Source organism: Trichomycterus rosablanca, chromosome 22 (assembly GCF_030014385.1).
Source record: "Trichomycterus rosablanca isolate fTriRos1 chromosome 22, fTriRos1.hap1, whole genome shotgun sequence".
NCBI classification, from domain to species: Eukaryota; Metazoa; Chordata; class Actinopteri; order Siluriformes; family Trichomycteridae; genus Trichomycterus; species Trichomycterus rosablanca.
Window position 1 is genome coordinate 12095001 of NC_086009.1, and position 27643 is coordinate 12122643.

A 27643-nucleotide genomic window follows, 5' to 3' on the forward strand; every position below is an offset into this window, starting at 1 on the left:
ACACATTAGCATATGGCTAAATGTAACATTTAGGGGCCCTTAAATTACTTTTTTAGTTAAACTACAGTGTGCTACATGTTGGTTAATGCAACATTAGTTTCCCTGAACATGTAAATTTATATGAGTAAAAAAATCTATGTAGAATAATACACTGTTTAGTATAGATTCTTTTTTAATATGGATATGGATAACTAAATGGAAAACACACATTGAGTGAAGTTGTAGAGGGTGAGGGCATTTTGGTAGCATGATTTGGTAGCATGAAAGGTCCACTTGACCTTTTCGACAATAATGTCCCCTGGAAAACCAATAGGAAGTCATCCTGAATAATGTAATAGAAAATTTCTGTTCTGATCGACTCTTCCAAAATGACAAAGCCTTCATCCAAAAGCATGATGGGTTACATGCAAATAAAATGGCCCTCACAATCACCAGATCTCGACTCAACTACGGGAGGTAAATTTTTAAATATAACAGATGAAATACATTTAATATTAGAAAAAGTCAGGTCTTTAAAGTTATATTGATGTATATGGTTTTTTGTTGTTAATTTGTATTTGAGGAATTTAAAATATAGAGAAAATAAAATAGTAATCGTGGCATGCAAACGTTTGGTCACCCTACTGACCAAACTTAGCAACATTTGTATTTAGTGCATTTAGGAGACACTTTTACCCAAAGTGATGTAAAGTTATGACTGAATATATTCTGAGCAATTTAGGGTTAAGGACCTTGCTCAAGGGCCCAACGGGTTGTGGGCTTGAACCAGCAACCTACTGATTACTAGTCCAACGCCTTACCTGCTGAGCTACCACTGCCCTAATAGTGGAATTAGAAAACTCCTGCCTCATAAAGGTCTAACTAGTTAAAAGATCATCATCATCATCTATGGATAACAACAACAACTACAACAATAACAACAATAATAATAATATTAATCATCATCTGTAGATACATGGAGTGTTTTTCTTGTTTTTCATTAAGTATACTGGTTAGCAAAAAATACTAAAGAAAACACTATTACAGTAAGTATATTACACCCCTACCCAATCAAGTCGTGTCCTATTCTCTGATTCTAAGTTCCTCTGCCACTGCACTACTATTTCTCTACCAGACTCAGGGGCATCATGGGCCTCTTTTTAATCATTTATTCTCCTCAGTAAGCATTTTAGCTTGATACTTAGTGTTAATTAATACTTATTTTTTATTTCTGTTTTCTGAGGGCATACATAAAGATTACATAATTTGTGCTGGGGCTGATATTTCTGTGGATCTTGCAATATTTACAATAATTTAATCTAAAAATGTTCTAGGAAAACAGTGCTAATTAGTCAACTTAAAATAATTAAATCCACTATTATATTATTATTAAATCGACTAGAGGTGTACATGGAGCTGATGTATTTTATTTCATTTTTTAGTATTATTTATTTGTTTATTATTATTTTTGTAGTGCTCATGCCCACTACTCTACTACTATGTACTGTTTGAGTGAGGAAAGGTTTAACTTGCCAGTGCTGCCCACATTGCAAATCACTGCTGTATGTTTTTCCCCCGTTTCCCCACAAATGTTATCCTCTAATCTAGTCATATCCAATTACCCAACAGTGTTACACTTTACCTTTACCAATACAACCCTCCACTGCTGACTGAGGAGTTTCACAACTGACACACGCCCCCTCCAACACGTGATCAGTACCAACTGCCTCTTTTCACCTGCTCGAGGCGAGTTCATATGCGGATCAGCTTTGTGCACAGAGAGCCACACCCTGATCAGCATTATTCCCCAACTCTGCGCAGGCGCCATGAATCAGCCAGCAGAGGTCGTAATTGCACCAGTTATGAGGAACCCTGGTCCGGTTTTCCCATCCCTGAACCACAGCCATTCGTTGTTCATGTGGCCGCTCAGCCCAGCCGAATGGCAGAGCTGAGATAAAAATACGATGTATTCGAAATCCCAGCTCAGGTGCGCTAGCATATTTTACCACTGCGCCACCTGAGCAACCCTACTGTATGTTTTTAGAAGAAAAACAAGCCCATCAGTTATTTGACAAATACTTTGGTGAACAGCAAGACTGCATCAAAGCCCCAGACAAACCTCACACCCAATTAAAATATAATAGCTAACATTAAAAGGTCTTCCTAGTATAGCAAGACCACTAAGTAAGAGTAACTACTTCCTATTAAATGCTGCTGTAAATGCTGGCTGCCTCATTGTGTATTGAGTCATCCAGGTGGTACTCTGCTCAACCGGGTATAGATCAATTATGCTTCCCGAGACTGTTGACCATGTATAGCAACGACATTGTCAAGGTTTAAAATTGCATTCATAAAATTCTCTCACTTTATGACAAAACCTGAGGACAAAATCAACCTATTTTTTAAGATCAGGGTAATCTCACCTTGCTCAAGGCTGCTTATTCTTTGGTGCACAGCATCCAGTCCATGGTCAATGTAGTGCTGATGTTTCTGGGTTTTTTTGCGAAGTGCCTTTCTTTCCTCTTCCAGCACTCTCATCTTTCGCTTTAGCTCTCTCTCAATATCCTCTACATTTCTCTGTGCTACAACCCCCTGCACAGTCACCGGGTTCCGACCACCGCCTTTGCCTTTAGGACCCATCTCCGTGTGGTTGTGTGGTACTGGGATCAGTGGGCCCAAATCTGCCTGCATAAACAGCATCACAAGTATTATTAGTCATTAAGTCATTTTAGCATTTGCTCTTTAAGAACAACTAAAATAAATGTTCATCCTGTTCCATCCTGAGTGTTTCTTTTTGATTATGTGCAGGATACTATATATTTCTGAACCATTTATCATCTTTGACTGCTCATAACAGACACAGCACCAATTGCTGCATGTAATCTCCTCAGGCTCATAACTGTAATTTAGTTTCAGCTGCAGCTCCACACCAATGCTGTGGTAAATTATTTTAATATAAAATGCTATAGTGAAGGATATGGGTAAAAATCTAAAGCCTTTGTGTCTCCGCTTTAAGGTGCATGTTCCAGGGTCTCCTTCCTTTCATTCAGTGCTTCTCTTACTTTTACAGCTGCTGGCGGTGATCAACATGGCAGCACCAGTATTATTTTACTTTTCTTGTCTTGTCTTGATTTTTTCTTATACAATATCAGGTTTTAAACCTTTTTAACATTGTGAGTCACACCACAAGCAATGATTAACTGTAGCAGTCTACCCAAAAAGTACAAGTGTAAAGTGTAAGTGTGCTTGTGTGGTTTTTGTGTTTGTATATATTTAGACGTATTTAATGTCATGGGCTAAATAAATGATTAACTTCAATTTGCATAAAACAGTAGGAAAAGACCATTGGTCAATTTGGCTGTACTGAAATTTTATTATTATTTTATACAATTTGTGAGTAGTGTATTTGCTTATTTTCTACACGCAGGTAAGAAATCCACTGGCAAGCATCCATCTTTGATTGGCTCATCCTTCGTTATATTGCTAGGTTAAGCAGCAGACAGCTTTAATACCACAATACAAAAACCAAGCCAACTAACTGCCTAATGTTACAATAGTAACACCAATAAATGACTAAATTAACACAAATCCCCAACAAGATAGAAGGTAAAAGGCAGTAAATGTGTTAAGAAAAAATAGGGAGAGGGTAAAAAACAGATAAGTCAGTGTATAAAAGTTGTACCTAAAAAATAGCAAATAAGTGAACAACCTTTTAATCTATTGTATTCAGTAATTAATTAGTAGTACTTAATTATGTAAGTCTAGACGGAACACTGTAGGTTTTAAATCAGTACGGGTTATTTTGCTGGCTAAGAAACCTTTACCTTTGTTTTTATTGTGATTTAATGACGCAGTCAAGCACCAAATACACTCCTGAGAATTTTGGCATTCTGGTAGCAAAGCTAAAATGCTTTAGTGTGTCAGCCTATAGCCAATCAGTGAGCAGCATTTCTGGCGCAGAGCTATAAATCTCTCTACCCGAGCTGCATAAAAAGTGCAGAAATGGGCAGCAGAGAGGCAGGAGGGAGGTGAAGGCAATAAGAAGAAAATATGCATATAATGTATACGTGATTATCAGCACAGCAGGATCCAAACCTGCATACAACCTTACTGAAGTGTCACATTTTGTAGTAAATTCTTTTGACATTGTTTTATGATATATTTTGAAGATAACCCACACACACTTTATCCCCCCTTAGCCACTAATTCAACCAGTAAACTAAATTAAGTTAACAGTTGGGTTCAATTTTGCTAGCTACACTCAGGCATGCCAGACCTGTTCCAGAACCTCTCTGGAAATGGGAAGCAGGTTGAAAGGTCTCCAAAACCAGCACATGATGTCACTGTTCAAAGAGAATACAGAAACAAACTCATTGAAACCAGTCTGGAATGTCTGGAAATTGACGATGGTGTAGCAGTGAAACACGCTAACCCATGCTGACATCTTGAACAAGATCGCAAGTTCGAATCTCTTTATCAACCTGAAAAAAATGCAGGTAAAAAGAAGCAAAATGCAATTGGGTAATTGGATATGACTAGATTGGTGGGAAAACTGGAAGAAAATGCATCAAAAAAATAATTGATTAAACCATGATATCTGCTCTCGGTTAGAAAATCTTTTAAGAGAATCTTAAGCTCTCAAGGTCTCCAAAGGTCAAGTTGGGTTATGCATTAGGACAATTATTCTAAGCACACAAGTCCACATCTAAATATCTTAAAAGAATCCCATTGAAATGCTGAGGCAAGACATTTAACAGGCAGTTCATGCTCAATGCCACTCAAATTAAGCAGAATTAAAATGATTCTGCAAAGAAGTGTGGGCCAAAATTCTTCCACAGTGATGTAAAAGACTCAATGCAACATCACAAACATTTGATTGCAGTTGGCACCACCAGTTATTAAGCTTGAGGAAGGGGGATCAATTATTTTTTCATATGGGTGATAGAGGTTTGGAATAAATGTTCATTTTTAATAAATGGATTTATTAAAAAGCTGCATTTTGTGTTAACACGTTGTCTTTATTTTATATTAATTATAAAATTAGATAGAAGATCTGAAACATTTAAATGTGACATAAAAAAAAAAAATAGGTACTGTAATAAAAAAGGTACTGTACTCTAAACACAAAGAATGATCTCCAATATCTGGGGCAATTTAGAATCATTAAGGTCTAGATAGCTTGAAGAAAAATACATTCTAAATTGTAAAAGAAATGAAGGAAAAGCAGCCCCTGGCCTGAAGCTTAATAAAATATGGATGCTGCAGCAACACAATCATGAGAAATTACTATAACAGTTTATGCACAGCTTTATGCTGCCAGGGTCGTGGTGGGTCTGGCTCTGGCACCTGTCCCTAAAACACTCAGTGGAAAGTAAAAATACAATCTGGGCAGCAATCTAGTCCATTACATTGGAGAAAACACTTTGCTATATCATTATATAATCATTCATTCTCAGACACTAACACCAAGGATAATTTAGATAGTCAATCCATTATTTATTGAACCTGGTGATTAAAGAACCTCTGTGTACCCCCCCCCCCCCCCCCCCCCCAACACACACACACACAAATTACAAAAGATTATCAACTTTTAGTTACTCTTAGATGTGAGTGAGTGAATTGGTAAGTGTGGAATTGCAATGAGTTCAAGGTGCGCCCTGTCATACGCCAGGACCCACCAGGACTCTAAGATGAATCAATGCAATTAAATGAATTAAAACTTAGAGCAGGTGGAACAGAACCTCCAGTTTCTCGATGCGCTCTTTCATGTGCAGTATGGCCCTCTCCAGATCCTGCACTGTGAGTGCCGCTGGTCCGGCATCATCTTGCATCATGAGTTCGCCTCTCTCCTCCCTGCTGCCGTCGACCCGTAAACCAGCTGCCCGATGCCCGGAGCCCTCACAGGCTGACAATTTGCCGGTGAGTTCGTGAATGGTGCGCTGTTCGGAGCGGATCTTCTCCTCCTGCTGCTCCACAGTGCGCCGAAGCTCCTCAGCCGCAGCGCGCAGATCGCCCCACTTCTCTCCCGTAATCACTGTCTCTGCCTGTCTGCACTCTCCAGCCGGAACCGGGGTGCAGATCAGCCTACCCACGGTCACCCGCTGTTCCCCTCCTTCGCCGTCAGGTCTCACTCCGGTAATGCCGTAGAAAGTGGGAGACCCGGGCCTGTCCATGTCTCCGCTGCCGTGTAAGGCGTTTATCGCTCCGGCACGGGCCACCGAGCCCGATGGCAGGCTGAGCACCCCGGAGCCTGTTGATAGAGACTGATTATCGGCGAGCGGCTGCGCGGCGCTGGACGCTGCGGCTTCTGCAGGTGATGCACCGTGCACCGCGGCGATGATGCAGATCACAGCTCCGACAAACGCCACCATCCCGGCGGCCAGGATCACAACAATGAACTTCAGGGTGGCGGTTTAAACAGCGAGCAATAAGAGAAATAACAAAGCAGAATAAACGTTTTAAACTTCTGCTATTAACTGTCCAACGAATAGAGCTGATCTGGAGCTGCTGATATTTTATGATACATCGAAGCTATCGATGTATCAACAGTAGAGCGTCAGGCTGTAACCACGCCCACATTTCGTTCCACCGCTCCATAAACGTCTACATCCAAAAACGCGCATACTGCATTACTAACAAGTAGCGTCATCTACTAATAACTAGCTCTAAAACAGTCTTTCTTTTATTGTTTGTTTTACCACCATTTCAGGGTCCTTGGTCAGGGTCACGGTGGGTCCGATTTATTGGGCGTAAGACAGGAGTTACCCCGAACTGAACGCCAGTCCATCACAGGGTAGCCAGATACACATTTACACTTAAAGCAATTCCTAGTACCTCCAATTAGCCTTGTGGGAGGAAACCGAAGCACCTGGAGGAAACCCACATGGACATGGGGTCATTTCACAACAAATTCCACACAGAAAGGACTCTGACCGCTCCACCTAGGACTCAAACCCAGGACCTTTTCGGAGTGAGGCGACAGTGTCACCCATCAAGCCACAGTGCTGCACAATTTAATTTAAATGAGTAAAAACAGCAATCTGGGCTTATAACGGTACATTAAGAGCACCACCATCGTTGTGAACCATGCCTAGGAAATACCAAGAAATCCAAAGTAGAGTCAATACCAATTTTTTGTGGTCAATATTGAATACCAGTAGAATGAATTCAATACCACCAAAAGCACAATGGTTTATAATAATAATACTAATAATACTAATAATAATAATAATAATTTTATTATTATTATTTACTTTTGCATTTTCCCTACTTCTTTGGCATTAGGGTTGTATATACACTATATGGACAAAAGTATTGGAACACACCTCTTAATCATTGAATTCAGGTGTTTGATTCAGTCCCCTTGTAAGGTGTATAAAATCAAGCTCCTAGCCATGCAGTCTGACCTAGTCATTTCTCTTGATGACTTCCAGATCAGACCATCTAATAATGTACGAAACCTTGGTGTTGTCCTGAATAACCAGCTGCATGACCTTCTCTTCTCATGTAGCCAACATGGCGAGATTGCGCCAGTTTCTCCTCTACAACATCAGGAAGATTTGTCCATTTCTTTCCATGGAAGACACTCAGATTCTTGTCCAGTCACTTGTAATCTTACAGTTGGACTACTGCAACTCCCTCATGGCAGGTGCTCCTATGTCCACTATTAAACCCTTACAACTTGGTTTTTAACCAACGTAAACACTGCCACATCACCCCACTGCTGCGTTTTTTCACTAGCTTCCTGTAGCTACACGCATCCAGTTTAAAATTTAACTGATGCTCGCCTACAAAGCCAAAAATGGACCAGCTCCAAGCTACCTTCAAGGTCTAATAAAACCCCGCTCAGTACCACGCAACCTCTGAGCCATTAGTCTAGCTCGACTTGATCCTCCACCCAGAACTCGAGGAAGACACGCATCAAGGCTCTTTTCTGTACTTGCACTGAAGTGGTGGAATGAGCTTCCCTTGTCTGTCTGAACATCTGAATCTCTCTTTGTCTTCAAAACACGATTTAAAACCCACCTTTTTACTAAGCACTTAAGCTGACATGCACTAACTAATGCTCTTTATTTCTTGCTAAATGTCGAAAATGTAAATGAGTGCTGAGGAGCATAGTGCAAAAGTCACCAATGCTCTGTTGACTTAATAACTGCAGAGTTCCAAACCTCCTCTGGCATAAACATCAGCACAAAAACTGTGTGCCAAGAGCTTCATGGCAATGGTTTTCATGGCCGAGCAGCTGCATGCAAGTCTTACATCACCAAACACAATTGCAGAGTGCAGTGGGGTGGCAAAAAGCATCCTGCCACTGGACTCTGGAGCACTGGCAACATCTTCTGTGGAGTGATGAATTACACTTCTCTATCTGGCAGTCTGATGAATAAGTCTGTGTTTGGCAAATGCCAGAATGTTACACTGATTGTGCCAGCTGTAAAGTTAGGTGGAGGTAGTATAATGCTACCGAGTTGTTAATTGAAGAGAATGTCAAGACATTTTGGACAATTGTATGCTTTCAACTTTGTGGGAACAGTTTAGGGAAGGCCCTTCTCTGTTCCACCATTAATGTGCCCCAGTGCACAATGCAAGGTCCATAAAGGCATGGTTGGGTGAGTTTGGTGTGGCAGAATTTGGCCCGCACAGAGCTTTGACCTCAGCCTCATCAAACACCTTTGGGATGAACTAGAACAGAAATTGTGAGCCAGGCCTTCTCGTCCACCATCGTGTCTGATCTCACAAATGCTTTTCTGAATGAATGACCAAAAATTCCCACAGACACACTTCAAAGTCTTGTAGAAAGCCTACCCAGAAGAGTGGAAGATGTTATAGCTGGAAATGGGATGGGGCAACTCCATATTAATGCCTATAAATTTAGAAAGGGATGTCATAAAATCTCCTGTAGGTGTGATGTGTAGGTAGGTGCCCCAGTACTTTTGTCCATATAGAGTATGTACAGTAGCCAAAACTATTGTAAGGATCAAATGCTCCACTCCAAGGCTTCAGTGTAACGCTGATATTTAACTGATCAGAAAAAACAATGAGTTTCTGTTTAAGGCCTGTTTGTTGTTCACACCAGTGGCGTTGTACTGCCATCTAGCAAGTCAAGTTTAAGCTCTGACAGTATATGATTCAAATACAGTGTATCACAAAAGTGAGTACACCCCTCACATTTCTGCAGATATTTAAGTATATCTTTTCATGGGACAACACTGACAAAATGACACTTTGACACAATGAAAAGTAGTCTGTGTGCAGCTTATATAACAGTGTAAATTTATTCTTCCCTCAAAATAACTCAATATACAGCCATTAATGTCTAAACCACCGGCAACAAAAGTGAGTACACCCCTAAGAGACTACACCCCTAAATGTCCAAATTGAGCACTGCTTGTCATTTTCCCTCCAAAATGTCATGTGATTTGTTAGTGTTACTAGGTCTCAGGTGTGCATAGGGAGCAGGTGTGTTCAATTTAGTAGTACAGCTCTCACACTCTCTCATACTGGTCACTGAAAGTTCCAACATGGCACCTCATGGCAAAGAACTCTCTGAGGATCTTAAAAGACGAATTGTTGCGCTACATGAAGATGGCCAAGGCTACAAGAAGATTGCCAACACCCTGAAACTGAGCTGCAGCACAGTGGCCAAGATCATCCAGCGTTTTAAAAGAGCAGGGTCCACTCAGAACAGACCTCGCGTTGGTCGTCCAAAGAAGCTGAGTGCACGTGCTCAGCGTCACATCCAACTGCTGTGTTTGAAAGATAGGCGCAGGAGTGCTGTCAGCATTGCTGCAGAGATTGAAAAGGTGGGGGGTCAGCCTGTCAGTGCTCAGACCATACACCACACACTACATCAAATTGGTCTGCATGGCTGTCACCCCAGAAGGAAGCCTCTTCTGAAGTCTCTACACAAGAAAGCCCGCAAACAGTTTGCTGAAGACATGTCAACAAAGGACATGGATTACTGGAACCATGTCCTATGGTCTGATGAGACCAAGATTAATTTGTTTGGTTCAGATGGTCTCAAGCATGTGTGGCGGCAATCAGGTGAGGAGTACAAAGATAAGTGTGTCATGCCTACAGTCAAGCATGGTGGTGGGAATGCCATGGTCTGGAGCTGCATGAGTGCAGCAGGTGTTGGGGAGTTACATTTCATTGAGGGACACATGAACTCCAATATGTACTGTGAAATACTGAAGCAGAGCATGATCCCCTCCCTCCGGAAACTGGGTCGCAGGGCAGTGTTCCAGCATGATAATGACCCCAAACACACCTCTAAGACGACCACTGCTTTATTGAAGAGGCTGAGGGTAAAGGTGATGGACTGGCCAAGCATGTCTCCAGACCTAAACCCAATAGAACATTTTTGGGGCATCCTCAAGTGGAAGGTGGAGGAGCGCAAAGTCTCGAATATCCGCCAGCTCCGTGATGTCGTCATGGAGGAGTGGAAAAGCATTCCAGTGGCAACCTGTGAAGCTCTGGTAAACTCCATGCCCAGGAGAGTTAAGGCAGTTATGGGAAATAATGGTGGCCACACAAAATATTGACACTTCAGGAACTTTCACTAAGGGGTGTACTCACTTTTGTTGCCGGTGGTTTAGACATTAATGGCTGTATATTGAGTTATTTTGAGGGAAGAATAAATTTACACTGTTATATAAGCTGCACACAGACTACTTTTCATTGTGTCAAAGTGTCATTTTGTCAGTGTTGTCCCATGAAAAGATATACTTAAATATCTGCAGAAATGTGAGGAATGTACTCACTTTTGTGATACACTGTACATAGTTAAGAGAATAATTCATTCATTGCCTGTTTTACCACCACTTTATCCAAGTTAAGATCGCAGTGGGTACAATTCACCAGGCAAAAGTTAGAAAACACCATGGACAAGTCACCAGCCCTTCACAGGGCAAACACACACACACATGACAAGTTTAGTAGCTACATGTAACCTGTTAAGACTGCATGTCTTTGGACTGGAAACCAGAGCACCCGGAGGAAACCCACACAGACACCGGGAGAACATGCAAACTCCACACAGAAAGGACCCGGATCACTGAACCTGGGGATTGAACCCAGAACCTTCTTGCAGTGAGGTGACAGTGCTACCCATCGAGCCGCCCCAGTAAAAATCTATTTGTCCAATATACATTATTTGACAAAAGCACAGATTAATTTTTAAGCAGTGAAAAAGCGAGCAGGTGGCACAGTGGTGCAGCACCCACTCTACCATCTGCACAACAACGTGGGTTGTGTGGATATGGGATTTATCCTCAAATCCAGTTCTACATTTTCTCCCTGTTACTCACTGTGCTCAGTGAAACTTAATAAATGGAATACATAAAGGTAATGCAATAAATAAAGTGTAAATTTCAGAATGCATTGGAGTACCATCGTTGGGTTAGACCTTTTGCTCTAATTAGATTACATTTCTGGAAAATCTGTTAGGTCTTTCTAGCCAAAAGGTGGATAGAAACAAAAACTTGTTGAGAAAACAAACAAAAAAATTAATTATACAGTGCCTTGCAAAAGTATTCAGCCCCCTTGAACTTTTCAACCTTTTGCCACATTTCAGGCTTCAAACATAACGATATGAAATTGTAATTTTTTGTGAAGAATCAACAACAAGTGGGACACAATCGTGAAGTGGAACGAAATTTATTGGATATTTTAAACTTTTTTTAGAAATAAAAAACTGAAAAGTGGGGCGTGCAATATTATTCGGCCCCCTTGCGTTAATACTTTGTAGCGCCACCTTTTGCTGCGATTACAGCTGCAAGTCGCTTGGGGTATGTCTCTATCAGTTTTGCACATCGAGAGACAGACATTTTTGCCCATTCTTCCTTGCAAAACAGCTCGAGCTCAGTGAGGTTGGATGGAGAGCGTTTGTGAACAGCAGTTTTCAGCTCTTTCCACAGATTCTCGATGGGATTCAGGTCTGGACTTTGACTTGGCCATTCTAACACCTGGATACGTTTATTTGTGAACCATTCCATTGTAGATTTTGCTTTATGTTTTGGTTCATTGTCTTGTTGGAAGATAAATCTCCGTCCCAGTCTCAGGTCTTTTGCAGACTGCAACAGGTTTTCTTCCAGAATGGTCCTGTATTTGGCTCCATCCATCTTCCCATCAATTTTAACCATCTTCCCTGTCCCTGCTGAAGAAAAGCAGGCCCAAACCATGATGCTGCCACCACCATGTTTGACAGTGGGGATGGTGTGTTCAGGGTGATGAGCTGTGTTGCTTTTACGCCAAACATAACGTTTTGCATTGTGGCCAAAAAGTTCGATTTTGGTTTCATCTGACTAGAGCACCTTCTTCCACATGTTTGGTGTGTCTCCCAGGTGACTTTTTATAGATATCTTTGAGAAATGGCTTTCTTCTTGCCACTCTTCCATAAAGGCCAGATTTGTGCAGTGTACGACTGATTGTGTCCTATGGACAGAGTCTCCCACCTCAGCTGTAGATCTCTGCAGTTCATTCAGAGTGATCATGGGCCTCTTGGCTGCATCTCTGATCAGTCTTCTCCTTGTTTGAGCTGAAAGTTTAGAGGGACGGCCGGGTCTTGGTAGATTTGCAGTGGTCTGATACTCCCTTCATTTCAATATGATCGCTTGCACAGTGCTCCTTGAGATGTTTAAAGCTTGGGAAATCTTTTTGTATCCAAATCCGGCTTTAAACTTCTCCACAACAGTATCTCGGACCTGCCTGGTGTGTTCCTTGGTCTTCATGATGCTCTCTGCGCTTTAAACAGAACTCTGAGACTGTCACAGAGCAGGTGCATTTATACGGAGACTTGATTACACACAGGTGGATTCTATTTATCACCTTCAGTCATTTAGGTCAACATTGGATCATTCAGAGATCCTCACTGAACTTCTGGAGTGAGTTTGCTGCACTGAAAGTAAAGGGGCTGAATAATATTGCACGCCCCACTTTTTAGTTTTTTATTTCTAAAAAAAGTTTAAAATATCCAATAAATTTCGTTCTACTTCACGATTGTGTCCCACTTGTTGTTGATTCTTCACAAAAAAATTACAATTTCATATCGTTATGTTTGAAGCCTGAAATGTGGCAAAAGGTTGAAAAGTTCAAGGGGGCTGAATACTTTTGCAAGGCACTGTATAAGTCAATACACATATCAGCCATAACAATAAAGTGTCTTGTTTCTACACTCACTGTCCATTTTATCAGCTTCACTTTCCATATAGAAGCACTTTGTAGTTCTACAATAACTTCTCTACATGCTTTGTTAGCCTCCTTTCATGCTGTTCTTCAATGGTCAGGACTCTCCCAGGACCACTACAGAGTAGGTATTATTTGGGTGGTGGATGATTCTCAGCACTGCAGTGACACTGACATGGTGGTGCTGTGTTAGTGTGTGTTGTGCTAGTATGAGTGGATAAGACACAGCAATGCTGATGGAGTTTTTAAACACCTCAATGTCACTGCTGGACAGCCAACAGTGCCCCATGGGCAGCGTCCTGTGACCACTGATGAAGGTCTAGAAGATGACCAACTCAAACAGCAGCAATAGATGAGCGATCGTCTCTGATCTTAGATCTACAAGGTGGACCAACTAGGTAGGATTGTCTAATAGAGTGAACAGTAAGTGGACACAGTATTTAAAAACTCCAGCAGCACTGCTGTGTCTGATCCACTCATACCAGCACAACACACACTAACACACCACCACCATGTCATTGCAGTGCTGAGAATGATCCACCACTTAAATAATACCTGCTTTGTGGTGGCCCTGTGGGCGTCCTGGCCATTATAGAACAGGGTGAAAACAGGTTAAATAGTATGCAGAGAAATAGATGTACTACAGTCAGTATTTGTAGAACTACAAAGTGCTTCTATATAGTAAGTAGAGCTGATAAAATGGACAGTGAGTGTAGAAACAAGGAGGTGGTTTTAATGTTATGGCTGATCGGTGTATATGCTTACTAGGAAAGACATTATAAGTGAGTAAGAGGAACAAAATACTTATATTTTTGTGAGATATAAACAAGGTGTCGAGTTTCAAGGTAATTTTTCCCATAAGGATGTATGGGAAACCTGTTAATGCGTTCCATGGTCCCATGGTCCCATGGACTTGCATATATTTTAGGCTTATGAAAAATAATGGGGTTGTTTTTGACACTTATAGACTGAAAATAACACAAATGTAATATAAAAACACTAAATAAAAAGCTGATTCTTACAATCTCTTAGAACCTCAAGTTGTAACAAAAGTTTAAAAGTGAAACAGTGAGGACAATCCAGCTAAACACAGATACATGTGGAGTGAATCCACTTTCAGAGTGGATTTGATGATTATTCCACACAAATGCAGTTTCGTCTCATATGCACACTTTGATGGCGTTTTACCGCACCGTTCAAGCCAAGCGCTTAACAAAGCGACGGCTTATTGTTAATTTGAAATTAAATGAAACAAGCATTTTGATTGCTCTGAGAAAACAAGGATTGGAGGGTCAGAAATAAAAAACAATCACTTGTCCTGGAGCATGTTGTTTTTTTTGTGTGGTAGTAACAATACTGCTCTTATGACAGTAATGAGTATATGACACCAAAAATGTTTGTAGGACGTTGCATTTTAGTAAGTATTTGACTCATAATTAAAAGATTTTAACAATACACTTACTTTTTATGGAAAAGGATTATCAGTGGTTATTCTTATGCATAATATAAATTAAAATATAAATAAATAAATAAATATAAAATATAAAAAGAAAAAAAAATCAGCTAAATTCGTCATATTACAGAAATTCAATGCCAACAAAAGTCAAACCTATATCTTGAATTATGTAGAATTAAATTGTATTTATTTATTTATTAGGATTTTAACGTCATATTTTACACACTGTGGTTACATTCATGGCAGGACAGTAGTTAGTCATTACACAAGATTTATCAGTTCACGAGTTTCATGTCCAACACAGTCATGGACAATTTCGCATATCCAATTCACCTCACTTGCATATCTATGGACTGTGGGAGGAAACCGGAGCTCCCGGAGAAAACCCATGCAGACACAAGGAGAACATGCAAACTCCACACAGAAACGACCCAGACCTCCCCACATGGAGATCAAACCCAGGACCTTCTTGCTGTGAGGCGACAGTGCTACCCACTGAGCCAATGTGCCACCCCTAGTATTAAATTCACTTTGGCTGTATGTATCATGGTGTAGTGGGTAGAGTTAAAGTCCCCCAATAGGCTACATTAATGATTTAATGAATCAATGAACTGGTGAATACTTTTAAAACATTTAAAAATACTAAATGTAGTACAGTATATAGTAGTTCTTTAATTAAGCTGATTAGTTTAGTGCCTATTTTTAACTTCTACATTGTTTCATTTTACCTGAACGTGACATTGAGGTGAGGTTGGAGGTTCTTGATGTGTTTGAAGGTCACAAACAACTTATTTTCTTTATAGAAATTAAGCAGAGATACATAACACATTTTAAAAACAACGCTTTTAAAAGCGTAGTATTTAGTATTTTGGGTGGTTTTCTTGGTAATCTACCAGAAAGTGTCCCATATTACCTGACTTCACCCTAATCAATTCACTTTTTTATGGTAGAAAAACGTTTCTCCACAAGAGGGACCAATTGGACCAGTAGTTGCACTAGTTTTCACATCGACGACACAATTCCTCTTAAATGAATGACACTGAACTATCATTTACAAAAAAAACAAGCATTTATTCAAACTTTTTACATACTACTTCAGAGCAGTACAAAAATTGATCTTTTAGTAAACACTAAAAAACCTGTACAGCACACACGTTTAATTACATACCTGTTTTATACCAGTGTAAAACAAAATAGTCCTTCAATGAATGATTATTATAAAAAAAATTATGATACATTTGTAAGTCAAACTCAAAACATTTTAAGAGTACAACAACATTTGCAATGACAAAAACATCAAGAGCTATAAAGCTGATGTGTATAAATTAATCAGCATTAATACTTAAGCACTATAAATATGGATAAGGCAGATTATTAATATATTAATATTGAATCTTTTTTTGCTCTTCTTCATTTGTTTACTCATCCACTTAAGTTACAAACCTGTCAACCATAACATAAGCAGTTCATGGACAAACAACAGTCATGCAATTTAGAAGAGCATAGTAAAAATTATAGGCCAATACATAAGCTATTAAAACACCGTGGACATGATTTAGCCGTAATAAATGAATAAATGCAAAAGTAAATGTAATACTATTAAAGCGTGAGAATTGCTTTGTGTCCCCATGATAATTTATTAAGTAACTGGTAATCAGCGTTAGCCATGAAAGCCAATATGCTTGGAGGTCACACCAACGTGATTTCATGCATTCGTTCAGTTGGTGTATCATGATGTATCATATAAAACCTGTACTTTGCCGGTATAAAAGCTTGCGGCAACACTTACCTTTGTGGTTAAAACTGAATACTAATACCACTGACTATACATTGCAGAAACATTTCAAAAATACATTTAAATAACGAGCATCACATCTTAAATAAGCAAGTGCAGTAACTGTTTAAGTTTAAAACTGAAACAAACAATAAAATATGGCTGACATGCACAAAAATCAGATACATATTATTAACAAAACAGGTCACACTGCAAAAAAAAGAAAAAAGAAAAAACGGGTTTCTTAAAAATATGTGGTTAATCTTGAGCAGAAACCTAAAAATATCAGATATTAAACCCATCACCTACACAGTCATACTGTGGAATTAACCAGCAAATTAAAGTCAAGTGTTAAAACATGTGTCCTCTTTAAAGCCATTTCCTCCAATTTTCCTCCCAATATAGTCATATTTAATTACCTGATCACACTGTGCTTCCTCTACTGCTGCAGACCACAACTTCTGACCGAGGAGAGCCGCAGCTAACACACGCCCCCTTTGATACATGTGCAATAACCGACTGCATCTTTTCACCTGCATGGTGATTTGTTTCATGCAATGATCCCCATTATCCCCCGTCTCTGTGCAGGCACCATCAATCAACCTGCAGATGTCGCAACTGCAGCAGTTACAAGGAATCTCTTTCCAGCAACCCCACCAGCGGACGAGCCAATTGCCCGTATAGGCGCCCGGCCTGCTGGTAGCAGAGCTGAGATTTGAACTTGTGAGTTCTAGATGTCAGCTCTGATATGCTAGCGTGTTTTGCCAGTGCACCATCCGAGCACCTACACATTAGTGTTGCAGTATACTAGGTACAAATTTTTAATAATTTCCAGGTTGGCTTATGTGTGGAAGATTAATAGCAAAGTCAACATCAACAACAGGTCAACAACAAGTAAATGTATAAAGAAAGGTGTTGTTGGCCAATAATACTGAGGATGCCCTTCCTTGCAAAACTAAAAACACAAATTGTGGAAATTTTAAATGTGGGGGTTTTAAGTCTGAACGGTATAAAGGGTGTAAATTGTGATCATCTGTAAACACTTAAGTTCTGGATTCGGTTGTGAATATTGGGTCAGATACTAACACTAGAGGGTTGGCAATGCAAACACAAGTCACAAATGCAAGTTAAAAATATGTCTAAATCATCAAACTGTTTTCAAAAAGGCCATTTTATGTTTATTACAACCTGAAACAAGTGTGTTTAGTCAATGACATTTTTGCATTAAGTTTATTATAGTAATTAAGTCAGTGCACAACACATGCCCATACACTGATCAGCCATAACATTAAAACCACCTCCTTGTTTTTACACTCACTCCACTTACCATATAGAAGCACTTTGAAGTTCTACAATTATTGACTGTAGTCGATCTGTTTCTCTACATACTGTTTTAGTCTGCTTTCACCCTGTTCTTCAATGATCAGGACCCCCACAAGACCACCACAGAGTAGGTATTATTTGGGTGGTGGATCATTCTCAGCACTGCAGTGACAATGACATGGTTGGTGGTGTGTTAGTGTGTGTTGTGCTGGTATGAGTGGATCAGACACAGCAGTGCTGCTGGAGTTTTTAAATACTGTCCACTTACTGTCCACTCTTTTAGACACTCCTACCTAGTTGGTCCACCTTATAGATGTAAAGTCAGAGACGATCGCTCATCTATTGCTGCTGTTTGAGTTGGTCATCTTCTAGACCTTCATCAGTGGTCACAGGACGCTGCCTACGGGGCGCTGTTGGCTGGGTATATTTTGGTTGGTGGACTATTCTCAGTGAGGCAGTGAGGTGTTTAAAAACTCCATCAGAGCTGCTGTGTCTTATCCACTCATACTAGCACAACACACACTAACACACCACCACCATGTCAGTGTCACTGCAGTGCTGAGAATGATCCACCACCTTAATAATACCTGTTCTGTAGTGGTCCTTTGTAGAACTACAAAGTGCTCCTATATGGTAAGTGGAGCTGATAAAATGGAGAGTGAGTGTTGAAACAAGGAGGTGGTTTTAATGTTATGGCTGATCTGTGTATTTACTAATAATACAAGAAAAAAAACCAATGCATTATATTCTGTTGTATTTTGAGCTATATGAAAGACATCTTTGTACTTTCTTTGTGGCCGACTTGTCTTTAAGGTTGAATTTACAAAAACTTATGTAGCACCCCCTTAATTAAGTGTATATTTTCAAAACAAACTTGCAAAACCAGGTAATTAAGTCCTAAAAATATATGATCATGTGAGGAAAAAGCATCAGCAGAAATTCCTTATTATTCAAATCAACGATATATTAAATCATTCTGAAAATCATTTAAAAATGTTTTGCTGTGTAAAAATGTTTAGTGTGACCAGATTGCCAAAGTACTAAAAATAAAATTTCAGCCTAAGATTTACATTCCAAATAAAAAAACCCAAGTAATTGTTGTGCTGGCAACAAAGATTCACAATAAAATACAGAGATCAATATGAAGTCTTTTAGCTGAAGGCTTTTAGCTTAATATAAAGTTTAACCTTTCACAGAAGACCCATTAATACTGAACTAACTGTCAAGGGTTACTAAATGCCCCAAGAAAAACACTGAGATAAGATCATAATTATTACAGAGCCATAAAAGTGGTAGGTGCTTTTAGGCAGTTAATCATTATAGCAGAGGTTTGTGTAAAAAATTCCAAGCAAACCAAGCAGATAGCCTTACTGCTGCTATACAGTGTTTGATAAGCTTCAAACGCTGTAAAACTCATGATGATATTTATTGGTGTCCGCTAGAGATAATGAATAAGGATTTAAAATTATTTTTCTCCTGAAATGAAATACCCAGTCAGCTAATGTCCTCATTCAACTCAGAATCAAGTATATATTTAGGCGCTATGTTTACTGAGAAAGCACAGTAACTGGATTCTTCTTTCTCAGTTCTTTAGCACTTCATGTCACAATTGTGGAAACAGTGAGTAAGACGCTCTTAAAATAATACTTTAGAACACTGTAGTAATGTTTTCCTGTATTGAGAAATAAACTATCTGCCCTCAGAGATATCTAAGGGCAGATATTTTTGTAGACATTTAAAACCAATAATGTCATAAAACTGATCTTTGTCATCATAGTTAAAGTTAAACAATGCTGCGGTGCAGCAAAAATCTGGTTACTTGTGATGGATGACGATGTTGGATAACCACTTAAGAAAATAAGTAATAACAACAGAAGCAGTAAAAAGCTGCATCAAAAACAAGCAAAGAAAACAAAAAACCCCACACTATTCACTATAAATGCGTTCTCTACACACATATTGTTTCACAACTGCAAGATCACGACCTACACAACTACGTTAGTTGTTATGCAGTTATATTACCACTTCCTTTCACTGAAGTAGTAGTTTTATTTTTAATTCATCATTTTAAAGCAGTAAATCTGCTTAATTTACTGATGTGATGCTTTATAAAAACTGCCCACATACTGCACTATTTACGGAGTTCGAGCAAACAGGTTTCCTACATTTCAGTACAGGTGTGGCAAATAGCTTGTGATGCAAAATACTGGAGTACTTATTTAAATCAGCTGATAAAATAATAAAATAAAGTAGCAACTTAATAACATGCTTCCTCAAACATCTTCCTTGCAACCTCTGTACGTGCTGTGTTGGAAGAGCCGTCTGTTTTTGTCATGGTTGTGAATTTGTCTTGTTTAAAGCTGATGAATTATAATTAACACAGCAGGAAGAAGCTGATGCAGGAAGTCCAGGAGGGTGACAAAACTCTTTGATTGTGACTGTGAGGAGGTTTGTCGTGATGTCCGTAATGACCACGTTGGCACATTGAGCAGCCATTTCTGGATGCCAGTCCAAATCCTCACTTTCCTCCTCAGACACAGGGACTTCAGGAAGCTTGGGGTGCCGGCGGCAGCTGAAGTGATTGCGCTGTCTGCCTTGCCTGCTGGAACCGTGAGGCACAGAGAGGTCCAGAATGTGCTCGTTCTCCTCAGATGAGGACGATAAGGATGAGGAAGATGAGGAGAACATGGGAGAGGAAGGCTGGGTGGGTTGACTTAGAGTCAGTTTGGATTTTGAGTTCGATAGCTGAGGGGAAGTGTTTGGCTTGGATGATTGGGGTAGTGTGGGAGGGTGTGACTGAAGTGGATGTGAAAGAGGTTCACTGTCTGAGATTTTCGAACTGGATACAGATACAGACTTAACAGGCACTTTATTAACATCAGAAGATTTCTGAGAAGGTGTTGGCAAGGAGTTTGTAGCAGGTTTGTACCCGGTTTGTTCAACCTTCAGCTTTTCCTCAGGTTCTTTAGGATAAGTTTCGAGCGTTTTTTTGAAAACTGAAAACCCAGAACCACTCATAGGAAGCTGCAGCCCTTTAAATGATACATCCCCAAACCTCCTGTTTTTGACGATCACCCTGTTCCGAGAAGGAACTTTTTGGCGCCCAACCTGGGACGTATGGCTGGGGTTCTGTGTCCTTTTGTTAATGGCTGTCCTTGGCTTGTCTGTCACTTTTAAATTCAGGATCACCCTTCCCTTTTTCACCTCTCGACGTTTAACCTTCCGGTTAAGAATGCGGACTGTCTCGCAGAAAGGGCTGACTGTGGGCCGAGGCGGAAAGGGAACAGAGGAATCCATTTGCTGAGCTAAGGGATCGGGCCGAGGCAGAGGCCGCCGTGCCATCCGATGACAGCGGTGGATGTCTTTCTTCAGTTTCGGCTGGGCAGCTCCAGACTGCAGCTTAGCATTTGAAGCGGTGGTAGGAGGGTAACATGGTGTAGTAACAGGTGAAGGTGCAGGTTTGGAGGATGGCTGGGGCCGAGTGGGTTTAAACTCAAGGACTCGAGGTGAGCCCTCTGACACCTGTGCTCTTGACTGGAGTGTGCACACAAAAACAGAAGAACAATGACAAGGAGTTTTCTTTTAACAGATTTATTTAATAACCTTCATTTATAATGGATATGGCTTATAATCAATATGAACTTGCACATGCATGTATAAATGCATTTTATATTTAATAAGGAGATGCTATATGGCCAATAATATATGGACCCCTGACCATAAGTCCTATTCAGAAAGACTTTTCTTGTGGCCTTTAAGATTGTGTTTATACTTGCCAGGTTTGGTTAGATTCAAATTAACCCCGGCGTGATTGCTCTGTTAGTGTGGCATGTTGCAGTATGTGTGAACGCTCCAATTTGAACTCTAGTGCGCACCAATTAAGTGGACCTAGAGCACTTAAGCAAACAAGAAAACGTTTAGAAACGGACCAAAACCATTTAGAAACGGACCCAATTCTGGTGCGATTCATTTCAGGTATGAAGAACACAATACAAACCAAAGACCAAGCATTAAAAATGAACCAAGAGCACTGCTTCTTTGGTGTGTGCAGCGCTGTTTATCCCTTTTAACATCTCTTGCTTTTTTTATTCATTTTGGTTTGATTGTAAATGTATAAGTGTAAGTATTAAGCAAACCAGGACTAAAATCTAACAATACATACATCTCTTGTTTAGTCTGTACCAAGGGAACCAAACTACAAGTATAAACATGACCTAAATGCATATGCAATGTGTACACCAACCTTTAGCAGAAGTGTTTTAGGCTTAGGTCCCCTCTTTTTTGGTCCATAAAGCTCCTGTTCTCTCTCTCTGGTTAAAAGGAAAAAAATAAAATGAAATATTTTAAATCGGCACTTGAACAATGTCCAGTCCCCTTTACAATTATTGGCACCTCTGATGGTTAAAAGAGTTATTAAAAATCCTTATTAAGAAATACTTTGTAACAAATTCACATGTGTCACAATAAGTAGAACCCCTGAATTTAATACTTTGTACAACTTCCATTTGCCAATAAAATAGAGCACTTAGTGTTCTCCTATAACATCTGTTGTGAGTCAATGTTCATCTAAGGTTGTATTTTTGTAATTGTGTGTGTACATATTTATACTCAGCTGGATGCACCTGACAGACAGACAGACAGACAGACAGACAGACAGACATATACAGGGGTTGGACAAAATAACTGAAACACCTGGTTTTAGACCACAATAATTTATTAGTATGGTGTAGGGCCTCCTTTTGCGGCCAATACAGCGTCAATTCGTCTTGGAAATGACATATACAAGTCCTGCACAGTGGTCAGAGGGATTTTAAGCCATTCTTCTTGCAGGATAGTGGCCAGGTCACTACGTGATGCTGGTGGAGGAAAACGTTTCCTGACTCGCTTCTCCAAAACACCCCAAAGTGGCTCAATAATATTTAGATCTGGTGACTGTGCAGGCCATGGGAGATGTTCAACTTCACTTTCATGTTCATCAAACCAATCTTTCACCAGTCTTGCTGTGTGTATTGGTGCATTGTCATCCTGATACACGGCACCGCCATTGGATGCACATGGTCCTCCAGAATGGTTCGGTAGTCCTTGGCAGTGACGCGCCCATCTAGCACAAGTATTGGGCCAAGGGAATGCCATGATATGGCAGCCCAAACCATCACTGATCCACCCCCATGCTTCACTCTGGGCATGCAACAGTCTGGGTGGTACGCTTCTTTGGGGCTTCTCCACACCGTAACTCTCCCGGATGTGGGGAAAACAGTAAAGGTGGACTCATCAGAGAACAATACATGTTTCACATTGTCCACAGCCCAAGATTTGCGCTCCTTGCACCATTGAAACCGACGTTTGGCATTGGCACGAGGGACCAAAGGTTTGGCTATAGCAGCCCGGCCGTGTATATTGACCCTGTGGAGCTCCCGACAGACAGTTCTGGTGGAAACAGGAGAGTTGAGGTGCACATTTAATTCTGCCGTGATTTGGGCAGCCGTGGTTTTATGTTTTTTGGATACAATCCGGGTTAGCACCCGAACATCCCTTTCAGACAGCTTCCTCTTGCGTCCACAGTTAATCCTGTTGGATGTGGTTTGTCCTTCTTGGTGGTATGCTGACATTACCCTGGATACCGTGGCTCTTGATACATCACAAAGACTTGCTGTCTTGGTCACAGATGCGCCAGCAAGACGTGCACCAACAATTTGTCCTCTTTTGAACTCTGGTATGTCACCCATAATGTTGTGTGCATTGCAATATTTTGAGCAAAACTGTGCTCTTACCCTGCTAATTGAACCTTCACACTGCTCTTACTGGTGCAATGTGCAATTAATGAAGATTGGCCACCAGACTGGTCCAATTTAGCCATGAAACCTCCCACACTAAAATGACAGGTGTTTCAGTTATTTTGTCCAACCCCTGTATATACTGTATATATACATATATATAGGATTTTGGCATGCTTAAGGGTGTAAATGGGTGTAATTATCTAATAATCTATTAACAGGTGTTTACAGTAAAGTTAGGGGTTTACCAATCATGAGATTCAATAAAAAAATGTGGCAATGTGCATCGCACAGATTCATGACTGCCAGGTGCATTCAAACCATTCATTCCTTTATATTTAGTAGATACTTCATACTAATCAAGTCCAACTAACACTGATCATAATCCCACAGTGCAAGAGATCCCTTGGACTAGGCGCCGAGAGCAGAGCATTACTTACTATTCAATCTACTTATTTGCTTATTGACTCTAACCTAGGAACAATTTAGAGTAGCCTATCCACATAGTGGCAGGTTAGAATGTGAAACTCCTTGCAGTGACCAGAAGTGAAATAATTTAGGTCTTTCAACGTTTATTAAACATTATAATGTGAAAACATCCTTCAGACAATCAGTCACCCAACACTGTCCACCACTACATTAACTCAACTCAAGGACAAATAGCAAACTGAATGGAAAGCAAATCCGAATAATAAACTACATTTATTTAATTATGCAGAAAGAAAGCTATGAACCAATTCTAAGCAAAAACACTACTGAGTTCTCTGGGCTCAAGCTCATCTCAGACAGACCAAAAGACAGCGGAAGTGTGTGCTGTGGTCAGGTGAGTCCACATTTCAGTTTGTTTTTAGGGAAAAACTGACTGAGACTTCAGTGATTTTTTTATGTTCTGACAAGTTTAACTAAGCACGACTGCACATAAGCAAGAAGATTAATGACCAGTAAATCAAACTAAATTATTTATTTAATGCGTTTAAACTATCCTAAACTTTGGATATACGTTTATTTTTTATTAAATTAGAAAATATTTTAATTAAAGTTTAATAATCATTAAAATAAAATAACAATAAATACACAACATTTTTGTTAGCTGGACTATTTTAACCAATATTAATATGGATATTTGACTAATATTTAAAAATAATAACTAGATTAAAAAGATATAAATATAAATAGCTACAAATTTTTTTTACACATTTTTTTTTATGCAGAAAGCATATTTTACAGACTAAATGCACATTGTTTTTGCTTCAGAAAATGTGTTTGTTAGAAAAAAAGTGAATTATTACAGCCCCAAATAATGCTTGTTGCAGTAAAGTTCTAAGGTCAGAAAACAATTTACCCACACTCTGGTTACAGCCTAATCATATGTGTCTTTCTAACTGATGTGAAGTGAGATGACTGTTTCATTGCTTCCTGAAAGCATCTCGTTAGCTACTGACTCATACAGACCACTTCAAACATTTATATCAACAGCCATAACGGCGACAAAGGCGTCATGGTCACAAAAGACCAGAAAATTTAAATACAATGAAGCAACTTACTCGGCTCACTTTTCTCTACATCATGATTCTGTACTCTTTTATGCCTCAACGTCTTTGACAGATTGGTTAGGTGGTGACAGACGAAAATGTTTTTTTGTTAAATTCATATCTATAAAAATATTGCATGTTTATTCATTCATTCATCGTGGGGACCACACATTTACATATCGAACTGTTAGCTGATACTATTTTTTTTTACATTTTTGTTTTGATGTTCTGATAAATGTAAATGCTTTATTCTAAGAAATAATCCACCTAATATTCTCCATACATTACTGCCTAGCAAAAAAACTTAAATTAGTGATGCTAATGATTAACCATTTAACCAATAACTGTCAAAGTCATCGTTCAAATAATGCTGTTGGTAAAAAGGTCATTAAAGGTCATAAATAGCTGATAATTAATTTTAACTGAGAGGAAAACTACAGATTTTAACGCACAAGTTCAGAGTGCTGAGTGTTGATCTGTAACTCTTTATAACCCACCTTTAAAGTTCATGTGCCAGCTGTTTGTATATCCTAATATGGAGTGCCAATGTGGATATTTTGCATCATGTCCAAATAAGGTAGAATTCTGCTAATTATCTTTAACAATTATGCTCATGTTGTCTAAAAAAGCTTTAACATATTGACTGCAAGTTTAATTTTTATTATCATGTGTAGTTACCCCTTGTAATGAACTGATGCTATCAAATATGTATAGTTTTAGTTTAGTGTTTAACACCATGTCTGCCCTTGGGCCATGATCATGACAGGAAAGGTTGTGATATGTCTTTCATAGGTAAACAAAAAGGCAGGAGTCACTATTCTGTTGTATTTAGTAAAGCTATGTCTGTTGTCTATTTATGTCCATTATATTTGTTGAACAGTTCCTTAATGGTCTTTGCTTTTAAGGTCTGTTTATAAATGCAGTCATAAATTACGCATTTTAGCATTAAGTGTTTGGTTGTAATCTGTGTTTGCCTTTCAGCACAATATGGGTAGCTTCACCTTGTATCAGAATGTGAAATATTATATCAGAATATTTTATATGAATATTGTTATTCTGGTGTGTCCAGTATGGCATCCTGTGTACACCAACTAGTTCCAGCGGTTTTTGAGGTAGACTGGCAATTTTCCCCAATTATGGAATTAGCTTTGTATAGTTATTATTCTGGAGTGCTCTTCATTTAATTTGCCATATGTTCTTGAGTTTATTATAGTATAATATAAGTTTGATGTCCATAGGCAGGGTCTGGTACTTTGCTTTTGGTATGCATACAGCTTTTTGATTCCTGATCTACATTTATATTTACAGCATTTAGCAGACGCCTTTGTTCACAGCGACTTACAATTGAGACTGTATACACTGCAAGCAAATGAGGTTTAAGGGCCTTGCTCAGGGCCCCAACAGTAACAACCTGGCAGATGTTGTGCTTAAACCAGTGACTTTCAGTTACTAGTCCTGCACCTTAACCGCTGAGCTACCCCTGCTCTCTCATTGCCCAAAAGCATACAGTGTCCTGGAATCCAGCATAAGATAATGTTTTAAATCTGTATCAAATCTGCATTGTGAATCCCAAACTAGTTCTGCTCACAGTGTACATGATCACTTTACTGTAACATTATTATTTATTAAATAAGGCATGCACACTTGTTAACATGAAGCTCAGTGATGTGTTTTATCTTTCAGTTGAACACAGTAAGCTTGGTGGTTAACAGTTAACTATCGACTAAAAAGAAATCCATACAAAATACATTTAAAGTCAGAGACCAGATCATAGACAACCACAAATCTAGAGGACACAAGAACTTCTCAAAGGCTCTAAATATACCTCCGAGTTTAGTTCAGTTCATTCTATAAAAAAAATATGAAACTACAGCTCCATTGCCTACGACAGGCAGCCCATTTGCTCTGAATTTTAAGTTGTATTTGTGGCTTTAATCTAACAGGACACATCATTCAGGTAGCACCATCACCTATAAAATGTAATGGTAGCGTGTTGTTATAGTAATGTCTTTTAAAGAAGGAAATGGTCAAATCCTTATTAAGTAGTTTCTAATTCAGATGATATTTAATTCAGAGAAAGAGACATGAGAAGTGATACTTAAAACAACATACCTGAAAGAGACCAAATAGCTATTTTAAAAACTAAGTTGTCTGGTAAAAAAATCAAACAGATTTCATAAAGTGTTAAACTTTATGCACAAACACAAATCCCAAGTTATGTTGATCATTACTGTGAAAAGTGGATAATAATTTCCATATATATATATATATATATATATACATATATATAATTTTTTTTTTATATAAGACAAAACTTTGAAAACTTCAAATCCTGACCAGAACCAAATTAACTCTCTGAAGGCATTAGTTCCCAAGACAGTTTCTGTCATGCCCAAGACAGTAATTCTGGCCAGTATCACTTAGGTGCAGATGTTTAATACGCAGGTTGCCTGATTAAAATATACCTGAGCATTTTCAGCTATATCTGAGCACTCCATGCTGCTTTAATATACAAACCCCATTTCCAGAAAGTTGAGACATTTTGTATTTTCATTGTTTTTACTGACCCAATTTAAAAGTTGATGCCTGCAACACACTAAAAAATTTGTGCAGAGGCAAG

The 27643-nt window shown here is 39.3% G+C and overlaps 1 protein-coding gene across 1 annotated transcript in view; it reads right to left on the reverse strand.

Annotated features, from left to right (window-relative positions):
- Positions 1-27643, reverse strand: part of cbx6b (chromobox homolog 6b) — a 39251-nt gene that overhangs the window by 9173 nt on the left and 2435 nt on the right. Inside the window, exons 4-7 of the mRNA XM_062985039.1 lie at positions 21961-22027; positions 20079-21251; positions 5721-6377; positions 2403-2664 (exon numbers count right to left, since the gene is read on the reverse strand). Coding sequence (XP_062841109.1) covers positions 2403-2664; positions 5721-6377; positions 20079-21251; positions 21961-22027 — 2159 coding nt within the window. The remainder of the gene's footprint in view (positions 1-2402; positions 2665-5720; positions 6378-20078; positions 21252-21960; positions 22028-27643) is intronic.